Raw genomic sequence first — 22,756 nt, forward strand, 5'->3', positions numbered from 1 at the left:
AAATTACGAAAGTAGATAGATCAAAACATTAATAAATTCGAATATATATAAAGTAAACAAAACATTTGCATGGCCTTACTCTCAAGTAGATATGAGTTAGAATAATATGTGTGTCTTTATTTTTTCATTTTCTTCCTTTGGAGAATGTAATGTTGGGTATAAGGCAGCTAAACCAGCTGCCAACATTGCTCTGCTTTTTATTAAAACCAGTCGAGAGCTCTTTTTAGTATCCTCGTTGTTCCTTTAAGTGCAATTGCACTTGGTTCACCAGAAATATTAGTTAGGTAGGACTTCAGGTTCTTCTTCATAAGCTTTGTGGCACCTATAATATGATTGATATCTTCCCAAGATCCCAGTTTCTGAGTTCATGTTGATCACTGGTGGTATCAAGCTGTCTAAAGATATTGGCTTCCTGAGATGAAGGCCCTGTCTGTGGGACATTAGAATACACTGACTCCCCCCCCCCCCGCAGAGGGTAAAAGTCCCTCAATGGGTGTCCTGGATATGGCCTTAAACTATATCCAGTGGTGAGGCCCCAGCTTGCGGGCTTTGGGGAGTGTGGAGCCACCCTTTAATTACTATTGCTCCCAGGTCCACTCTGACCCGGAGTGGTAGTACCTGTTAGAGTCCCAACTATGGGTTAAATAGAAACTGACTTGAAAACAACAAATATATTCTATTAAAAAATTTTTCTTAAATCTTTGGATTCGGCATTAAATAACCCGAAAAGGGTTGATATGCCATAAAACAAAAACAACCAACCAATCCTGAGATGCTTTTTGTTTATCTACTTCCTTTTGCAAAACTTAACTATGTTCTGCAAAACCAAAAACCATATATATTGTTGAATATATATATATATATACACTTTTCCTTCCCATTTTTCCTCTCTTTCTATCTCCCCCACTTCCTGACTAGTTTCCTAACTTCAAATGTACCAAAAATTAATTCTGTAACCCTTTTTCCTCTCCCATTGCAAAACTCCTTCATGTTCTGCAGGACAGGAAACAAAATCGATAAAATCCACTATCAAACACTACAAACTAATGATTGAAAATACAAAAAGCTTGAAGAATAAAAACCTTCTACAAAATAACTGAATGCAACATGAATACTATTTCCAAAATAACTGGATTCGGCATTAAATAACCTGAAAAGGGTTGATATGCCATAAAACAAAACATTGTTTGTCCTGGTGCCCATTCGTTGTGTGTAATACAAAAAAATGGAGAAAACCTACAAAGTTCCATGATGTGGCAAAAATGAAGTTAGATGAAATAAAAATAAAATGAACAGAAAATTTTAAATTCATCTACATAGTCTCAATAACGGTGATATGCCACACGGAAAATACGAACAGTCGGTTTCATTTCTTGACCGAGTCTGTTGACTCATTCAGAAAAACAACCTTAATAAACAAAGTTAATTTTGGTTTAAATAGCATGTTCATCAGTTCGAATGTCACATTAATGAAAGAAATCTCATTATTTTTAAGTTTTTCTTATTTATTTTAAGCTGGGGATGGGGCATCCTACCAGATGTAAGACATTTGCCTGCTATCTCGTATATTCCAGCAGAGAGATCTTTTTAGGATTCTAACTGCCCCTTTAAGTGCAATTATTTGAATCTCTCTTGCACTTGGTTCACTTAGTATATTTATCAGGTAGTTTTTGAAATTCTTTTTCATGGGTCCAGTTGCTTCTATAATTACTGGAATGATAGAGATCTTCCTAAGATTCCAATTTCTTTTTATGTCGTACATAAGACCTTTGTATTTTATCTTTTCCCTCTCGGCTGTTTAATCCTTGGGAACACTTTAATGTAGTTGGCAAAATCATCCTCTCTTGTTAGGTATGAGATTGAAGAAAAGTCACATGGTCTCCTTTTGCCATGAAATGAAGACACGAAATCTGCTGATATTAATATTACAACTAAAGTAAATTTATTTACAGCATAGTTACAAATTAAAGATTGTAAAAGTTCATGGTGAAAGATGTATGAGTAATGTTACTTGCGTTTTGACCTTAAGAATCCTTGATGAGAGGTCGAACATCGGTTTGGCCATTTGCCAAAACTGGGAAGTTGTTTTCTGTCACATCTGCACTGAGGTCCAGCGAAAAGAGAATGAATATAAACTGAAAGTGAAGGTAGGCTGTATCGCCATCTTGTGGCAAGGAATGATATTACCAGAGTTAAAGAGTGATAATCATGTTTGGCTTCAAGTCATCCGTTTGTGTTTGTGTGATCGTTTGTGTAGAGAACTCAGTTCCTATACACTAACTTCTAAGGTTGCTTCTTTCTATGTCGGGTTTAATAGCTCTGTTTTCTAGATACGTAGCTGTAGGAATGGCATAATCATAATAGATGATGTATGGCTTATTTCCTACTGTTCTTCATGGTCTGAATTTACAAAGATGGTCAACACAAGTGTACAAAATCACTTAACCGTAGCGCCCTCTTACTTTAAAAAACATCTAAGGGAGATAATTCTGGTTCCCAACACTTGTATACAGAATGTTCATTGTACAATAACTTTTGTTTTTGTTTTTTTATACCAACATTTTGTAACTATTTTTTTCTTTTTTGTATAAATGTTTGTACTTTTTAATTGTCAATTAAATGGTTATTCTTTTTCTGCAATTTTAAAAATAATTTTCTTTCTCTTTTTTTTATTTTTGCTATCAGCTTAGCAAATATGTATCAAGAACTTTCCAAAGATATTCCTGAATTTAAATCTCCAGATCATGGCTGCTTGACTGGCTGGGCAAGTCAAGGTAAGTATATTAGCTTTGAATTGATTTGGTCTATATAAGTGGTTCCCAAAAGAATATAGGCACGTTTTCTTTTAGGGAGTCAACAGAAACATTAACTTTTTTTTATAACTTAATTACTTAACCTTGAAAAACTTTCTGGCCAAGATCAAAGTGTAGCATCTGTTCTGATGCTACACTTCAATTTTTTGTTCTCGGTTAGTGGAGGAGAAATCTTTCACGACTGAGACCATTTTTTTTTTCCTTAAAAACCGACCTAGGAACCTAATTCTGAAAGCTCTGCAGTTACTTTCCACAAAGTAATGAATTTCTCAGAAATGTGAGACTGTCACTTTTTAGCAAATCAGAAAAAATAGAAGTCTCAATTTTTATTTATCTTTTCTTTCTTTGAATTGCTAGATTTACATCCTCTTTTTTGTCATTTTGCTTGCTTGATTGAGGGGGAGTCTTGCAGGATTGTTTTTTTATTCTTTCATGAAAATTTAAAAAAAAAAAAAAAACAGAAACAGTGTTTTGAAAAATGTCTACATCTCTTTATTCTAAATTTATCTTTTTAAATAAGACTATAAGAAAGGAGAAATCGATTCACTTGAGTGATGGTGTATGTTGGGGCAAGAGGAAGAACATTTTTAAAAAGGAAATGTTGGTATTAATATAGTGAGGGGACAAACAAAAAAGAGGGCAGTCATGTCCAATATGAATTCTTATGCTTTATTGGTATATCTTTTTAGCTAGTTATTTATATTGGTGATTTTTTTTTTTTTTTTTTTAAACCAATTGATTTCGAATGAAAACATTATGTACTTATCAATCATGAGGAAATTAATATAAATTACAAAAAATGATTCAGTAGAAAAATAATTACAAGTAAAAATACAATTTATTGAATTACGAGGTTTGTGTGTGACAAGTCCGTGTGACAAACAAGGGAGATAACCCTTGACCTTAAATTAAGGAGCTGCCATTTTTAAATCAACATTTTCAGAATGTAATTGTGACTGATTTTTTTTTTTTTTTTTTCAAATACTTCTAGTACATGTTCTAATGGATCATTTTTCATAGTTTTTGCAGTTTATATTGATTTCATCATGATGCGTGAATACATAATGTTTTCACCCGAAATGTGTTGGTTTAATCACCAATATATTGGTCCTGGATATGACCTAAAACTATATCCGATGGTGAAGCCCCACCTTGCGGATCTTGGGGAGTGTGGAGCCACCCTTTAATTACCATTCCTCCCAGGTCCACTCTGACCTGGAGTGGTAGTACCTGTTAGGGTCCCAACTATGGGTTAAATAGAACCTGACTTAAAAAAAAAAATATACTCCATTAAAAATCGTTCCTCAAAATAACTAGATTCGGCAGTAAATAACCTGAAAAGGGTTGATATGCCGTAAAACAAAACCAACCAACCAATATATTACTTTCATGGAAATTATCTCCCTTGAAAATTAATGAGCATATTTTAAGTTTTTTAATCCACCCCACACACTTTTTCTTTTTTTTTTTTTTTTTTTTTTTTTTAAATCACTTTAGTTTAACTATCAATATCAGCAAAACTATTGTATAGGAAAAATAGAACAATAGAATTACAAACACCAACATTAATTTATTTATTATAGGCTGCTTAAAAAATATTTATGCAAGTTAGGCATTCAAATAATCTGTCTTTGGGTTGTTCATCTGTATATGTTCCTATCTCTACTATTATATAAAATGAATTTTGTATGAGTACCCTATGGACTTAAACAGCTGTGCTGATTTTATTTAAATTTCACACATATGGACTTCATGTGTCTGGGAATGTTCTTGCATAGGTTTTATATCGGAATGATTTCAATAAGTATCGATAATCCAAAAAAAATCTTATTAAAGAAGGAATTCTGATTTTGACCAAAGTTAACACTTTTATATAATTTAACATCAAAAGTGTATTTGAAGTCTTATTACCACACAAGCAGTAAGGCCCGGTGTATAAACTCAACAGAAGGTTCTTTAAGACAGTGGCACGTTCAAATATAGGAGTGATAAATGAAAAAAAAAACATTTGAAGCTTAAATATCACCAGAACCCACCAGCCTTTTTTATTTTACTTAATCATTACTTTAATATCAATACAGAATAGTTTCAAGATTTTTCTTTTAATTCTTTGCTGCTTTCATTTATGTATTCTAGTATAAACAAAAATTAGATGAAAAGGTTCAATTAAGTAAGAATAAAGATTGACTACAAGGGGAGATAATTCGTTTCTCATTAATTAATGTTTGATGTTTTTTTTTTAATTTTTATTTGTGATACTGGATGTATGGACAAGTAAATTAATATTTAGGAGATTATCAATCCTCATCTCAAACTTTGAAATCTAATTTTTTTTTTTTTTTTTTTTTTTTTTTTTTTATAGGTGTTTTATTGCTGAATGCGTGTTTAACTGTTCGTGCGTCGCAAGCAAATTCTCACAAGGACAAAGGCTGGGAAAAACTAACTGATGCCGTCATCAAATGGCTGAATAGCAACCGTTCTGGTCTTGTCTTTATTTTGTGGGGAGCATATGCTCAAAAGAAAGGATCTTTTATCGATCAGGTAAATCATTTTTTTTAATCCTTTGCTATGAGGCTCCATAATTTGTGTATTCATTATTTTTGCGGACTTCATAGTTTTTGTTTTACCACGCTTCAGCCAATTCCTCTTCTGGCCTTCTTCAGGTGATTAATTGCAACATAGGAATGCCGAGTTTTGTAACTTAGCCACAGTAATTACTGTCTTCTATAGTTGTTGTCTTGTCATGTTTTTCGCCAACCAATTCTCTGGCCTGCTTGAGCAGGATTGAAATCGCTATCTTCGGCCAATGCTCACCTAGAACCATAGAGACTCGGTTCCTCCATCTACTGTGTCATGGGCCCTGAAGCAGTGGATAAAGGTGTTGCATCTCTATGGTTCCAGGTGAGCATTATCTGATTTCCATCCTGGCCAAGCAAACCAGAGGATTAGTTGGTTGAAATGTGGTGAAACAAAAACTATGAAAACAACAGTCCATAAAAGGAATGGATGCATAGGTAAGTCTTGTTATCCTAACCAGCAAGACCGATAGAAATTTCACAGTTTAATCAAAATAAGTTTTAAAATTATCACAGTGTCAAAAATGATGGTATACTTTTTCATGTAGTTTTATTTATTGTATCATTAGTTATCACTAGTGATAGGACGATTCTAATATTTTCCCCAATTCCGATACAATTCATTATTAATCTCTAAATATTTAGCTATAGAAGTGTTATTTTGTCCCGATTACTGTAAAACCACATCTTAAATGTGCATATATTTTATCAAACGTAAAACACATTTGTGACGGTGTGATCAAGAGATTTTAGTCCTACTGGAAGTTTAAATCAATAAATATTTATTTTATTATTGCTACAAGCAGTGGAAGATGTTTCTTAAACTAAAATCAAATAAAGATAATTTAAGGAATCGGTTTTGGCATCAGAAAATAGGCTCAAAGTTTTCCGATACCGATTCTGATACTGCAAATTAATCATCCCAACACGAGTTATCACACGGGTATTTATAAATAGTGCGTAATTTTTATTGATGAATTGAGTGTGGTCAAACTTAAACATCCATAAAGAAAAAGAAAATCTTTAAAAAAAAGAAGAAAAAAATTAAATACCTAATACCTTTCTCTTTATGTCTGTATTTTGAATTTTTCAAAGAATATAATTATATGAAAAGTTATGGCATCAAATGATGCTGATATTGTGATGAACGTGTACTACACTTTGATCTTAGCCAATTTTTAAACAAATAAAACCAAGAAAACTATATATTTAGTGTGTGAACATGCATGTTTTTAAATAATTTTATTTATTCATGCCAATAATATTGTGGGGCCTTCGTTTGCACAAAATTGAATGAGATGTAAACAATGTACTTACATGCATCGTGATTATTTCGCATTTCCATCAGATAACACGTTAGGAAACATGCGGCTAGTCAGTACTGAGACCTGTGATAATTTTGGAATACCTGTTGCTGTAAGTTTGGAATTCAAAGTAACTATAAAGTCATTTTCTCTAATCCGTGATAAGTGTTTTGGGATTACAGGTTTTATCATATGGGAGATATAATTGTAGGCTTCACGTTGAAAGGGGAAAACTGAAAATTTAAAGATCAAAGAAAACCTTCACAAAATCTGCTAAAATAACAATTCCCAAACTTGCACAATGATGAAAAGGAAACTGAAGCAGAAAAAAAAAGTTACAGAAATTAAGGAGAAAAAAAAAAAAGAAGCAATCTCATATGAAACTCGTGTCGTGTAAACTGAAATTACATCTTTTCCAAAAATGTCATTTAATAAACTTTTGGTACTGGTACGGTTTTTGAATCAAACTAAATTAGTTTTTGTCGACGCAGAATTATGAGATGAAAAATACTGAATCAAAAAGGACATTGAAATCAAATTGGAGGTGGCATTCCAACATGAAAAAAAAAAACATTTAAAGCAAGAAAAAATGTCTTTGTTTGATGGAAAAAAAAAAAAAATGACGTGTGTGTGTGTGTATATATATATATATATATATATATATATGGTGGATTCTCTCATCGAAGACAATGAATGAGGATTCGGTATGCAATCTTCAGCAGCTTCTAAGCTCTGTGCCACCACATGTATAATTGCAATCCTGTAGACATCCGGCACACTCCTCCGCAGATGGTGAACTTTCATATGCTCGTCAGTCAAAGATGCCTTCTCGAGTGAACAGATAACCCTGCTTTGCTGCGTGCTCTGAAACCACAGTGGCATACATATTCATTTTTAGGTGGATTTTTCTTGTGTTTTGCCTTCATATTTGTACGAAGGGTGTTCCTATGACAAAGGCGGTTATGTTCAAATTCTTTGATTCCCAGGAAACACATCTTCCTCCATTCTCTGTGATCCCCTGCTGCACTCTCCCAGGAACTCACAGAAATTCCACAACGTTTCAGGTTGTCTTTTAGTTTATCTTTGTAACGAAGCAGGGAACGGCCGATTGAACAGCAAGAATTTGTCAGTTGCCCATAAAAAAGTTGCTTAGGAACTCTGAGTCATCCATTCTTACAAGATGACCCGACCACCGCATTTGTATCCTGATCAAAAATGATTCAATACCAATATATATATATATATATATATATATATATATATATTTTTTTTTTACAAGGAAATCAAATTAAAATTTATTCAGTACTGGTCCAGTATTTAGACCAGATAAAAATCAAACTGTTTTTTTTTTTTCTTTTTAATCCCCAAAACGAACCTACATTATAGTTGTAAAATTGCTCCCAAAATCGTTTGTCCGTTTGTTTGTTTGCACTTGTCTCAATAACCACACCTTGGATTTTTTGAAATTTTGCACAAACATTAGTCATAGTGAAAGTAAATTTTTCACTAATGGAGGGGGACTCCACATGCTAGTCTTGTTCCACTTGAAATAAAATTTGGAGCTCAGCAGGAGCTCCTTGTATTTCATGTAATTTTTTTTTTTTCAGATTATCAATGTGTCATCACCTACCTCCTAATGTTTTCAGTTTTTTTTACTTTCATCAATGTCTTATCTACTAGAAGATATAGTGATATATCCTCCAGATGCATCATTTAATATGATTTAGTTTTATGGTTTGTCACTTTTTAAGATGTTGGTTTCTTTTTTATCAAACAAAGGCTGGCTTACTAGTAGAATTTGTATGATGCCAAAAAACAACATGCTTACAATGAAGCATTAAGTTGTGTTTTTCAATCTATAAACTTTTGTCGTATTCAGAAAGCTTAAAAAAAGTTTTATTTTTTTGTATTTGTTCAGAATTCTCCTCTCATGAACCTTCAAATAAAAATCTGAAAAAGGATGTGCTTGCCAGTGATGGAAAAAAGCATTTTGTATACCAAAAATCATATTAAGTGGTTTTATTTTTAAATAAGAAAATCAAATTTTATGACTAAACTACTAGTGCCGATCTTGCAGCAGTATCTTGAAAACAGTCTGAAGGAACAATGGAGATAACTCCATATCAAGATTTTAGAAAACTATTCTTAACGTGGGTTATGGAGAGCATTGAAAAAACTCAATTCACTTAAAAATTCTTTTTTTATAAAAATAAAATTACTTGATCAATTTATGTGGTCTTTTGTGAAAGATATTTTCTTTTTGTCATGGGTACGTACATCATACAGATTTTTCTATATATTTGTTTTTTGTTTGTTTCGTAGGGCAGGAATTCTGGATAAGTTGGGTTTTTTTTTTTTTTTTTTTTTTTTTATTAATAGTATCTGCCACCACATAGGATTCATGTTTGACGTCACTTTCAAGATAAGATATGTGCTTGTTTTCTTATCAAGGGTAGCTTATTGGTAGAGTTGATATGTTTTTAAAACCTGAAATGAGTGATGAAACATATTAAAGTGGCTTTCATTAAGAGTCACACTTTATTTACAAAGCCATTTGGCAGAAGTGACATCAGAAAAATTTTAAGTTGCAAATGACCAGCACTGTATGTGATGTAGTTTTATTCAGTCTTTGTTTGAACTTTTATAACAAAATTATTGAACTTTCGGGTTTGTATTACTGTACACATAGATTCGAAAAAGTTGTCAAAAAAACAAATATGTAACAAATAAATGTTATCAAAGGCAAGATAAGTTACTTTTCTACCAAACTGGATATATTTTTCGTGTTTTTAGTCAATGTAACATGTTTATTCAGTCCCAAAAACATAGTGTTTATCGATGTATTGGAAAATTCAAGATGGCGCCCGACTCTCTTTTTAACACGGTAAGTTTGGGAAAAGGTGTTATAAATTATAAACTAGACAAAATACTATTAAAAACCCACCGAATATATGTCAACCTATGTCACGGTAACATATTGAGCAAGTTTCTAACAGTATTTTGTCTAGTTTTATATTTATAGCACCTTTTCCCAAACTTACCGCGTTAACGAGAGAGTCGGGCGCCATTTTGAATTTTCCAATACATCGGTAAACACAGTATGTTTTTCGAGCTGAATAAACATGCTACATTAAATAAAAACACAAAAAATTATCCAGTTAGGTAGAAAAGTAACTTATCTTGCCTTTAATAACATTTATTTGTTATATATTTGTTTTTTGACAACTTTTTCGAATCTGTGTACAGTAATACAAACCCGAACTTTTATAACAAAATTATAACCTTTTATTATAGAAATATGTTTATGAACTGTGTTCTTTTTTTTTTTTTTTTTTTTAATCAAACATTAGAGGTGTTGGTAATTTATTTATTTTTTTTTTTTACGTGCTAGAACTGGATGACAAATCAAACTTCATCAAGCGCTGCATCAACACCAACAATTTACACCTATCTTCATTCCTCCACTTACCTAAATTCAAACCATCACGAAACCTCAAACTGCATGGAGAAACTCCTTTAATATCTTCACCAACATATTGAAGAATTCAACGCCACTGAGCCTAAACTAATGATAACTTCTATATTTATGCGTCATAAAATAATTACAGCCTTAGACCAATGTTACCACTAGACAAATTCACATGGCTACTACACAAAAACAACCCCACACACCCTCTTGGACAAGAGGGCACCACTCCTAATATTCATGCACACCCTAGTCACAGACCTCAGGAATTTTGTCACACACGAGGAAAAGGACCTTCTTAGTATCCAACCCAAATTCATTATCACCTAGAAAATTAATGACACTCTTTTCAACTTAATAGCACACTTCTGCAGTGCAGTCTACAACCTAAAATGGCTATCCACTATCAACACTCGCACTCCCCACACTACTGGCGGATTCCCCAACTAGATCACCCGTTGCGTTCTCCACCCAATGACCCAGAATTAGACATCAAGTTCTCAAGATTGAAACACAACATTTTCGACATTATCAAACACAGACAAGCAAGCATTGTACAAAACATCTCATACAAACAACGCTGCCTACTTGAGAGCCTCAAAAATGAAGACTTTCTCTTCCGATAAAGGGAAGGAGTTCTACATCATACCCCAAGACACATCTTGCACTCACACACCTAAGAAATGACACCCTGTGCGCCTAAGAAATGACACCCTGTGCGCCTAAGAAATGAAACCCTGTGCACCTAAGAAATGACACCCTATACACACCAGTAGCTGACCTCACATCCACACAGATCCAAAATCATATAAACTCTGCATGGACCAACATATGTAGAAGTAAAAACCTCCCCAACAAACATAAACAGAACTTCATCACTAAAAATAGCTAGCTCTCTACTTTTTACCACCTCATTAAAACCCACTAAACCACGTCAACCCCACAAATTAGACCAATAGTGTCAAGTATCGAAGGACCTTTGTATAAGATCTGGCTTTTCATGCAACTATTCAAATCCTTACGCTTCTCCTTCCCTTGACATGTCATCAGTTCCGATGAAGTATTCAGATGTCTACACACCCTTCAAACTTAGACAAAACAAATGCACTTTTGGTCTCTATGTAGTTACCCTTTACACTACAGCACACCCAGCTTCACTGACCACATCTCCTCCGATGACTTATAGTGCTTCAACCTTACTCCCTCAGACATCCACAAGCTCTTACTCATAATAGTCGATAACACATTCTTCATATTCCAGCACCAAACAGACAAATCACAGGACCGCCTATGGGATCCAGTCTCTAAGAATTTCTTGCTGTTTTTGTACATGGACAGATTTAGAATGTCGAGCTCTGAACACCTGCAATTTGGTCGCATTTCTCTCAAGATATGTCGACAACGTCCTCATCCTCAGATCATCACGCGCTGATGCTGAGAACATCTACGCCATGTTCTCTGATACCGACCCACAAATAGAATTCACCATTGAACACCCTGGCGCTGATTGATCCTTTTCACTCCTGGATTTTAACATCAAAATCTCAGACGAGGGGACTATCACTACAAAATTCTAAAGACCGATAGCCAGCCAAAACATATTTGTAAATTATAAGTCAGCCCTCCCTACTAACGCCATAATCAGATACGCAGCGAATAGTCATCCGCATACAAAACAAGTGCAGTAAAACAGCAGACAAGATAGAATGCACTAAACAGTTCTTTCAGGTGCTGGAAACGAATGGATATCCCAACACTCACCGAACGCCTCTGGGGGGGAAAAAAAAAAAAAAAAAGAGCAAAAAGCTTCCCTTCCAATACCTGCTTCCTTAAAATACCCCACCTCAGCGACTGGATCACGACACCTATTTGTAGGACTATCAGAAGAGATTGCTTTAATATGCAATTGGCCCACTCTGGTCCATTCCTTAGACAGCAGCTCTCTAAACAGAAGCACAATGATGGCCCATCTCTATACACATTGCTCTATATACTCCACAAACATTTGTCACTGCACACATAAGTCTATAGGTTAGAGTGCTCCATCTGCAAAAAATTTTACATGGGTAGCACTATGACGCTCCTACATATAAGAATCAAAGAACACACACAGATACAAGCATCATCATTCCACAAACACCTCAGCAGAAACTTAAATAGATCTATTAAAGTTGATATTTTAACCACAGAACACAACGTTGGAAGTCTTTGTATAAAGAAATCACTACAGACGGAACTTAACAGACTAGAACTCAGTTCATGATTCGTTATGTAGCATTCTATATAGCTTCCACCACGACCATCTCCCCATACTCTACTATTCTAACAAGAACAGATATGGCTATACCACTACATCCCTCTCTTACATCTAACCTACTAGTACAAATATGGCTTTACTATTAAAATATATATATATATATATATATATAAAAGGCAAAACGGCTGTGCACATTTTTGTATGTACAAAAAAGGCTCTCTTTTTTCGCGGGGGTTCTCGACAAGGTTACTATTTTAGAGAAGTTTCCTTATACTCCATAGATTGTAATATCTCCGATTTGCGGACGGACATCGTCTCTATCTTTATTTTGATCGACTTTTTAACAAATCCCTGATTTCCAGTGTTTTTCTCTTTCTCGTGTAAATAAAGCGAAACTAACTGAAGCAAAGTCACTCGCTGGCCTTCATGGCCAGGACATCTTGAAGGCGAACAGCTTTGATCAATGTGGGGAAAATCCTTCATATCGGACAATTGCTATTCCTTTGGACACTGCCAGCATTTCCCCTTCTTTGTGGGGAGCTGGTTTTCCCCAACATCATGGGGAAACAATTACAAGGCAGAAAGCTGAAAGCTTAACGCTTGTGTGAACTCATTTACTTAACTATCCATTTCTGCAACTTTTTGATTGCCATCAACAAATTTGAACGCTTTTTGCTTCCTGTCGCGTCATAGCATAGCAGTAAGATGTCAGGTTTTCTTTCACTTTCTTTTCCTTCTTTGCGTCACAGGTTCCAGCCTGCCTGCCTGCCTACTACCACTTTTTTTTTTTTTTTTTGCTCGACACATACCTTCAAACACCTGGGCAATGTCAGGCACTCCTGCTAGTAAATTAATAAAACAAAATATAAATACATAAATAAACTAATAACCCTAATCTTAAAGTTAAGCTAACATGCCTAATCAAATCAAGGTATCTAATAAACACAGTTAAATATGTTTAATTAAACTTCCTGAAAGGAAAATATCCAAATAACATTTAAATAGAATAATAAAAATAATACAAAATAATAATAAAAAAAAAAGGTAAAAATTAATTTGAATTATAAAAAAAAATAAATAAAATAAAATTTAAAAAAATAAAATAAATTAAAATTGGTACTAGTGCATGTTTTTAACTTTGAATTTTTTTTTTTCTTTTTTTTTTAAATTAGCGGAAGGGTTAGGGTTTCTGCATTTCGGTTTGGTACGCTCACTAAGAAACCATCCTTATCAGTGGGGTCATATCCAATGTGAGTAGTCTGCCGAGGTTGTGTTTGCGTCTGTTAAAAACGGACTCATCTGTCTCCACCATATGGCGTGGGTCTCCTATCTGCCAGGGATTCCTGACAAAATAATCTCGCCAAATGTAAGGTGGAGTTTTTTTTTTTTTCTTACAATTGGTATCCAAATTCTTGTTTGCTGCTCATGCGCACAGCGTTGTGATTGGCTGATTTCCATGTTACGTCCAACAGCAGCTAAACCCGAACTGTTGACGTTGTGTTCTGGAGAAAGTTGAGCGAATGCTGAGTTACATCCAGTTCAAAGGATGTATAAGTATTAAAATTAAATTAGTTAATAAAATCAATATTAGATAGCAACCACTAAATGAACTACTAAAACCACATATCATGACTGACACAACTATTAAATATTATAATATTCTTTTATAGAAACATTCCCATCAATAACATAAAATCCCGTAAATAAGATAAAAAATAAATCATTAACAATTAACTAGTCAACAAATTTAGGAGTAATAATTAAATAGTTCAGGCTGGCATATAAAAATAACCATTGTTATTATGGGACTACTTATGACAAAAAGATAAACAAATTTAAAAAAATAAAAATAATAAAAGAAGACCCTTCAGATATTAAGTGGCTAATATACAGGGTGTTTCAAAAGTCTTGGGAACATTACAAATGCGTATATCTCATGAACTATTCCAGGTAGAAAAATGAAACTGGTGCCATTTTAAAGCTTGCTTAATCAAATTTTTGGTCATACTAATGATTTTCGTCTTATCTTTCCATGTGCAGTAATGGCGTTCTCTAAACAAGACAAGGCGTTTTGCGTCCTCCAATTTGCAAAGACTGAATCGTGGACATGTGTTCAGCATGCATTTCGCAGGAAATTTAAAAAAGAAGTCCCTGAAAGGAAACCCATTGTCAGATGGCATGCTAAATTTGTGAAAGATGGATGTTTATGCCCAAGTAAGCGAACAAGTCGCCCTTCAACTTCAGAAGATGCAGTTGAGCAAGTCCGGAAGCCTTTCAGCAGAGCCCCTGTAAATCAGTGAGAAGAGCCAGCAGGGAACTTCAGCTTGCTCCAGCAACTGTCTGGCGTGTCTTAAGGAAACGACTGCAAATGGTACCTTACAAGCTCAAGTTGGTCCAAAAGTTGAAGGACACTGATAAGCCACTTCGCCGTGACTTTTGCATTGCAATGCAAGAGAAGTTGGAAGATAACGGCTTTGATGACCGGCTTGTTTTTAGCGATGAGGCGACCTTCTATCTGAATGGCAAAGTTAACAAGCATAGCACTCGCATATGGGGTACTGAGTGTGACTTTTTCCTTTGGGGCTTTGTCAAGCAACAAGTCTATGTGCCGCCCCTTCTAAGAGATATTGACGAACTAAAGACTCGAATAACGGCAGTTGTGGGAACCATTGACGTCAAGATGCTGGAACGCGTTTGGCAGGAAATGGACTATCGACTAGATGTCTGCCGTGTGACGAATGGTGCTCATATTGAGCAAGTTTTAAGATTCCCCACAAAACTTGAAACTTTAACCTTTCCAACGGTACCAATTTCATTTTTTAACTCCTAATAGTTTTTGAGTTATTAAAAATCTTTATGTTCCCAAGACTTTTGAAACACCCTGTATAATGCTCCTTATCTTGAGTTGAACATATTGGGAAGTGATTCACGATATACCATTAGTGTATTAAGCGATGCTCTTTGTGTAAACAAAACGAGCTTAGGTATTCGGATGATGTCAAAACTTCATTAATTCACTACCTGCACAGCAGCGGCAGTTTAGCGTAATTGGTCGAAACTCGTACGGGCAGTCGAACTGATGAGCTGTGATACATGTCCAGTATCGTGACCATGTAATTTTATCTATATCAATAAAAATATATCTTGTTTTTTTTTTTTATTGAGCACTCTTAATAACTTGTTAAATTTGTGAGTTTTCTCTTGAATACCTATTTCTTCCTCAACACCTACTGCATTCAATTAGCTTTCTAAATCTCTTGTATATACCTATCTCACACAATGCTTCAAGCAAACTACCTCTCATTTTTATAAATATAACTTATGAAAAATATTTATGAACCATTTTTTTTTCTTTTTTTCCCCCAACGAGATATTGTTTAAAAAATATTTTGTTTTTAAAACGAAAAAAAAAATCATAAACTATATTGGGGGATAAAAACAGTACATAAATAGATTAAAAAAAAAAAAAAAAATAGTTAAATATTTTTTTTTTTAAGTTCTATTTCTATGTTTGATGTGGAAAAAAATTAACACCTGATATTTGATTTTTGAAAGAAAAAAAAATGTATAAACATGTTTTTATTAAGTTTATAATTTTGTTAGAAGTTTTATTCAACTTTTCATATTTTTATATTTTATTTTGGTCATCCGTATTTAAAAAATTTTCTGACGTCATTTCCACCAAATTATTATGCAAACCAACAAGTGTGACCCTTAACGAAAGCTGTTAAAGTTTGATCTTATGATTTTATTTATTTATTTTTTTTTTTTTTTATAGAAGAAACACTGCGTATTGAAAGGAGTTCATCCATCCCCGTTATCTGCCCATCGTGGATTTTTTGGTTGTCACCATTTTTCCAAGTGTAACGACTACCTGGTACAACAAAACAAAAAACCAATTGACTGGAATATGTTACCAGCAGAATTGATGAAAGAAAATATTAACATCCAAAATTGAATTCATAGAAGTAAACAAGTGGAGAAGAAATTTTAAGCATTCATTTAATTTCCTTGCACTTTTTTGTACTTTTTTGTTTGGAGAACAGTTTTGTTTTTATTTTCAAAGAATTTAAAGGGGAGATAATTCAAGAAATTCTTAAAGTTTATAATTTTGTAATGATTATTTTGATTTATTACAAAAGATGAATTTTGTAAAATGGCTTTACAAAAATTTCTTTTGAAGCCGTACATTTTTTATATGATCAATTTCATTTATTGCAGAATTTTCTTTTTTAGAGAGACTGTTCATTTAAGAGTTTGTTTAAAAAGTCATACATTTTCAAAAAGTTCTTTTTGATTTATTTATTTTTTTAATTTTTATTTTTTTTATTATTTTTTTTTTAATTTTTTTTTTTTTTTAGTCATAAATTTTTATTTAATACAAAGAATGATAATTGTAATTAAAAATCTAAATTTTATTTTAATTCAATAAATGTTCAAATGTTTTATTTTTGTTATTTCTAATTCAGTGTGTTTAGCTTTTTCTAGTGTTATCTGAAACTTTTACAAATGCTTGAATCATGTAACCCTTAGAATTCTTCAAAACTGAAAACCAAAAATATGTCCTCCGAACGTAAAATGCACAATTGAGTTTTTTTTTTCTTCTTTTTTTCCATTCCATTTTTCTGGATAGTTGTCAAAACTTTTCTCTATATTAAAACAAAAAATACAAATCTTTATCGTGTACATACCTGTAACTGAACAAAAAAATCATATTTTAAAAAATCATGTAAATGGGTCAAGTAGTTATGTTTTTATACAGAAAATAATTTTTGAGCGATTTTAAGTGTGTAATGGGATGTAATACATTGCCGGGTTATCTGCCCTTGTTTCTTCAAGATGTCACACGATACAATCCATTTTTACTTGCTCATAAAATTTGATTTTCTTAAAACTACTTGATCAATTTATGTGAGTTTTGGAATATGACATTTGTTTTGTCACAGGTACATTACATCATAGATTTTTTTGTTTTTTTCAAATATGGGGGAATTTTAGACAAACTTTTTTTCTGTATGTTATTTCACTGAATTTTGTTTCTTTTTTCAAATCTCATATCCTTCATCGAATTACGAAAGATGGGCATTATCTTTTTCCTTTGATTTGTGGTTAGCGTTGGATTGAATGTGATTAACATTCAAATGCACCTACTTGAAACAAAATCCTCAATAGTTATTTTGGTGCTACTATATTATAATAACGAAAAAATATTGAATTTCAAATAAAAAAAAATGGTACCTACATAATTGTCATGTGGCAAATTGTAACATATCCAAAAATTACGAAAAACGATAGGTAGAAAAATTATAAATGAAAGTTTTCGATAAAGTTTAGATGATAAATAAAATTTGTCCGACATTTTGAATTATTTGATGTAAGCGACAGAACTTAATTATCTCCCCTTTCAACTTATCTCTTTTCTTTTTAGTAACCGTAACAATGATTTCGCTCCATTTCAATTTTCTTTTTTTCATTAAGAATTATTTTTCTATCATATCGTTTTTCGTAATTTTTGGATATATTACTATTTGAGACCTGATAACAATGATTTCGCTCCATTTCAAATTTCTTTTTTTCATTAAGAATTATTTTTCTATCATATCGTTTTTCGTAATTTTTGGATATATTACTATTTGAGACCTGATAATTACAAAGGTACCATTTATTTCACTTGAAATTCAATATTCTTCCGTTAATATAGAAGCGTCCTTATTTTGCTAAGCAACCATTTGCAATTTTGGTAAAAGTACATGTATAGTCGGTTATACCTTATAACTACCAAGAGATAACCCTACAAATTTAAGCATATATAAAGATACACATTTTGACAAATTTTGGTATTGAAATAACTGTTAAAGAACAAAAATGGACTGACAAGAGTTTGCGTTTATCATAGAAGAAACTAAAATAATAAACAAATTGTTGGAAATGGATTGAAGCAAGAAATTTATTCAACAGGTGTGCCTTTTGATCAGTAACAAGGGTGACGGCAGATGTGTGTTCAATCACATGCAAAGGGAAGTAAGCTTGTTTAGACTCTGTCCAAATATGTAAGGGAGATAACTCTAACCTTACCAAAACTTTTTTTTATGAAATATGATTACTATTAATGTCAGTTATTAATTGACATGTTTGACACGTCTCTTTAAAATCCTTTCTGTTGTTACTTCAATTCTAGTTAATTATTCTCAACAACTGATAAAAACATAACCTTTATATATCCTGCATATTTGCATGGTTCTTACACTAGTTATGTATATGCATTTTTTCCAAATTGAAAATGGTAAAATAAGTGTGAGACATTTTGTGTCTGATGTAATTGTTCATCATAACGTAAAAGTAAATATAACTTGCTTATAAACAGTATAAGAACTATAACCAATTTAAGTGTCATTCCCCTAGAGTTATTCCCCTTTAACTCTTTCTAACAGTGCTTGAATCTGGCATGGTATAATTTCTAAACGTTTTGTAAAAAGATCAAAATTTGTTTTAAAAAAAAAAAAAAAAAAAAAATTATTTCAAATATTTACCTCAAGTTGGTGCTCTTAAGAACATCTCATTATTACTAGGCAGGAAAAGTGCTCAAGTTGGTGATATTTTTATTTGCATATTTATATATATATATATATATATATATATATATATATATATATTATTCTCTTTTAGTTAAATTGTCCAGCAATCTGCAAGCATTTAAAATTTCTCAAATCATAGTTTTCCAGAGGTTTGCCATTGTCACAACCTGAGGACAATACATAATTTAAAAAATATTTATAAACTTTTGATAAATTCATTTCCTGGGCTGCACGTCGTAAGAATATGCCTAATAATCAGTTAAATTTGTAAAGGAAATAAAAAATTGGAGGGAGGGTGCAAGAAGAAACTGATGTTTTCTTAGTCTTTACTGGCAACCATGATATTAACAATATTTCTGTTTCTGCTTCATATTTAATTGATTGGGTGTATACTGATAAAATTTTATGAATCAAATTTATCAGAAGTTTATAAATATTTTGATTAAAAACTGTATTCAATCATTCACTTTACATTATTTTATGTAAAAATTAAGCTTTCTAGAATAATTACATTTTCTACTATAAGAAAAATGTTGGCCTTGTTGCCACTTTTAATCTCTGTTCACTGATTTGATTTTCAATGTTTGTTTTATAGTTGTGAAGAATTTTTTGGAGATGCTATGCTCTTCATGTGAGCCCCCATTAATGATTTTTACAAATTCTGGTGTTTCTAGTATTTCTTTCAGTTACTTATTAAATGATCTGAAATGTTTACAATCAAAGAAGTTTACAAAATTTATTCTTTGTTTAAATTCTTCAAACAATATTTTTTTTTAATCTTTTCTGTGGTGATGTTACCATGTGGAAACCTATTGGTTACTTTTGAAAAATTAGTGATGCTAACTTTTTTTGTATTTTGTTATAGTAAGCATTAATTTTCCAAGATTTTGGATTTGAAAAAAAAAATGAAGAAAAAATATTTGAGTGTCTAAATTTGGGCAATTTTATATTGTGTGTGATGCCCAAATAATCTGTTTTAAAACCATTTTGTAATTATTCAATCTGTTCATTTAAAATCATTTTTATTTTCTTGAATTATAATGATCAAAGCAGCATTTAAAGATTTTGAGAAAGCATTACATATATATATATATTACGAGACTAAACTATATTCTAAAATATCACATCAACCAAAGACAGGGATTATTTCAAATAGCAGCATTTGTAGCTAAAAATATAATAAAAACAAAAATATAAATTTCCATTTTGTATTTTTAAAAAAAAAAAAAAAAAAAAAAAAAAAAAAAGTCTGCATCATCACTTCAACTTTTTTTCTTCCCTTCTGGTCCACCATTCAACATATCATTCTATCTTACTCTTTTTTTGTATCCAGCTGCCTATATGCACCTCTATCATCTATGCATTAAATCTTTCATCTTTCACATACCTTTTATCTACAACCCACCTCCATCCTCCAAGAAAAACATTCTCCCATTCACGCATCCATCTTAAAGATTTTTCTCCAAGCTTTTGTATATTTCATCTGACTTTGTACAATAAAATGCTATTCTTGACAAAGTTTCATAACTGAAGTGAAATATTGAATCAAGAAATATAAGTATGTACATTTTGTTCATAATTTGTCAATACTCTCATTTGGTAACATGCTTCTTATCTCGGGAAGAGCTCATTGTATTCGCATTTTTTTTTTTTTTTTTTTTTTTCAGAATTTTTATTTAAACGCATAAAAGACAAATATTCTATCTTCAGATCATAATTATCAAAATGTCTTTTTTTTTTCCAAATGTTTTTAACTTCACGAGATATAATTATTATTCTCGATTTTATTGTAAATCATTTAAATCTTTTTTTTTTTTTTTTTCAAAATGATTTTCATGGAACCAAAGTTCAAAATATCAATCATGTGTAGACATTTTGTATTTTTTTATTTTTGTCATCTGAAAGTCCAAAGATGAAAAGAATTTTTTTATTTTTCTATTTTCATAATAAAATTGTGCAAAAAAAAAAAAAAAAAAACTTCACTTGTCTCTGTAATGACTTGATGGGGAGGTGGTTGTTAAAGGATATTCTTAAATTTGATAACGTTCTCAAAGCAATAGAAGCTTTCTATTAAAGCATTTATAAAAGTTTGAAACGGCAGAGGCTATAGAACATTCCAACTACTGCAGTGCTTGACAAACATGATACTTATAAAAACAATGGCAATGACGTCTCATCTGGCCATGGGATCATTAAAGCATACTTTTAATTCAATAAGTAATTTCCAACTAAATTTCCACAACATTAAATAAAATAGTTCAGACCTAACGTAAAATGTTGGGTCAGTTTTTGTTTTGCATTGCAAATATGTTTGAACGGATATGAAAAAGATTCAACTCTTCAAAGTTCTGGGGCCTTTCGCATGTTTTATTTTTAATTTAGACAAGATGGTCAACCTGGAAATAAAAAGACCATTTGGAGCTGATTAAAAAAAAAAAACTGAGCAGTTTGGGTCAGCTTGAAACACAGATGAACCAATGCATCAAGAGAATATATCAAAATATTCATCACTTCAGCAGTTGGAAATTTTCTATTGTTGCAGAAACAAATAACTGGAGAGTGTCGCATCACCGCAATAAATATTGATGCTGTTATAATTGAAAGGTCACGAGGTCACAGTATATTTATTTGTCTTTTTTTTCCTTGCTACTATCGGCTTTACATAACGGGTATAAGTTGTATTCTTCAACAAATATCCAAAATCTCTTAGTAACTTTTTTTCTCCCCCCCCCCAAACTAGCCTGGATGCCCGGCATCTCCCGCATGTTTGGAGGTGTGGTGATCAAAAAAAAAAAAAAAAAAGTGTGGTAATAGACAGGCAGACTCGAACCCGTACTGTGAAGGAGGAAAATAACGTGAAAAAAAATGTGATGTCTTTGCTGTTGCAATGGATTGCCAAACCGGAAGTGGCGAAGGTTTAAATCAAAACATCGAAAAAAAAAAAAACTAACGTAAGGCAAACGAACAATGTTAAATGTAAAAATCGAAAAAAAACAAAAAAAAACAGAAAAACGAACACGTGAAAAATGGCTTAAATAAGCCTGTTTCGATATTAAAATTTTTTAAAAATCTGTGGGTACCCGGGTGTGTGGTCGGGGGTGGATAAGCGAAGTAAAAAAAAAAAAAAAAAAAAAAACAGAAAAACGAACGTTACGTGAAAAATGGCTTAAATAACACTGGTTCAATATTTAAATTTAAAAAATTGAAAAAAAAAAAAAGATATCTCACACCACGATTCGAACCCAAAACGAATACTGGATAACGAACCAACGCGCTAACCAACTGAGCTAACATGACCTACATGAAATTTAGTCATTTTTTTTTCAACTATTTAAAGTAAATCAGGTCATGACGTCGTCGCAAGAGGACCGTTTTTGTTGACACCCTGTCAAAAATTGTCGATTTCGGGGTGAAAAAAATTTAATGTTTTTGGCCAATTTTTTGATATTTTTCGAGCAAAGGATGGGGCTTCAATATGATACCGAGTTTGTGAATTTTCGTCGTGTCTGTCGAAAGTTTTTAGCAGGCACACATACACACATTTTCGCTTTTATATTTATAGATTAGGCACATTGTAACTGAGACATTAGGAGTCAGGTTTATAGGGAGTATTCTGAGTTGGGCAGCAAGACGTTTGTTCACATTACATTTAAATTTCTGCATATTGGTATAGTTGGAGAGCAAGGAGGGAATTTCAAAGGCAAGAGTATGTTTTCTGGCATCTGAGGGACCTCTACAGTGAAAGGATAGTTTGTCGTCAGGTGT

At 32.3% G+C, this 22,756-nt stretch overlaps 1 protein-coding gene across 1 annotated transcript in view; it reads left to right on the plus strand.

Moving 5' to 3' along the window:
- Positions 1–20,556, plus strand: part of LOC145284019 (uracil-DNA glycosylase-like) — a 42,898-nt gene extending 22,342 nt beyond the window's left edge. The window contains exons 5-7 of the mRNA XM_080133108.1: positions 2,686–2,774; positions 5,176–5,354; positions 16,195–20,556. Coding sequence (XP_079989234.1) covers positions 2,686–2,774; positions 5,176–5,354; positions 16,195–16,374 — 448 coding nt within the window. The 3' untranslated portion in view covers positions 16,375–20,556. The remainder of the gene's footprint in view (positions 1–2,685; positions 2,775–5,175; positions 5,355–16,194) is intronic.
- Positions 20,557–22,756: the final 2,200 nt, after the last annotated feature.

This window comes from Euprymna scolopes, chromosome 8 (assembly GCF_053919585.1).
Source record: "Euprymna scolopes isolate OS-2025 chromosome 8, ASM5391958v1, whole genome shotgun sequence".
Lineage (NCBI taxonomy): Eukaryota > Metazoa > Mollusca > Cephalopoda > Sepiida > Sepiolidae > Euprymna > Euprymna scolopes.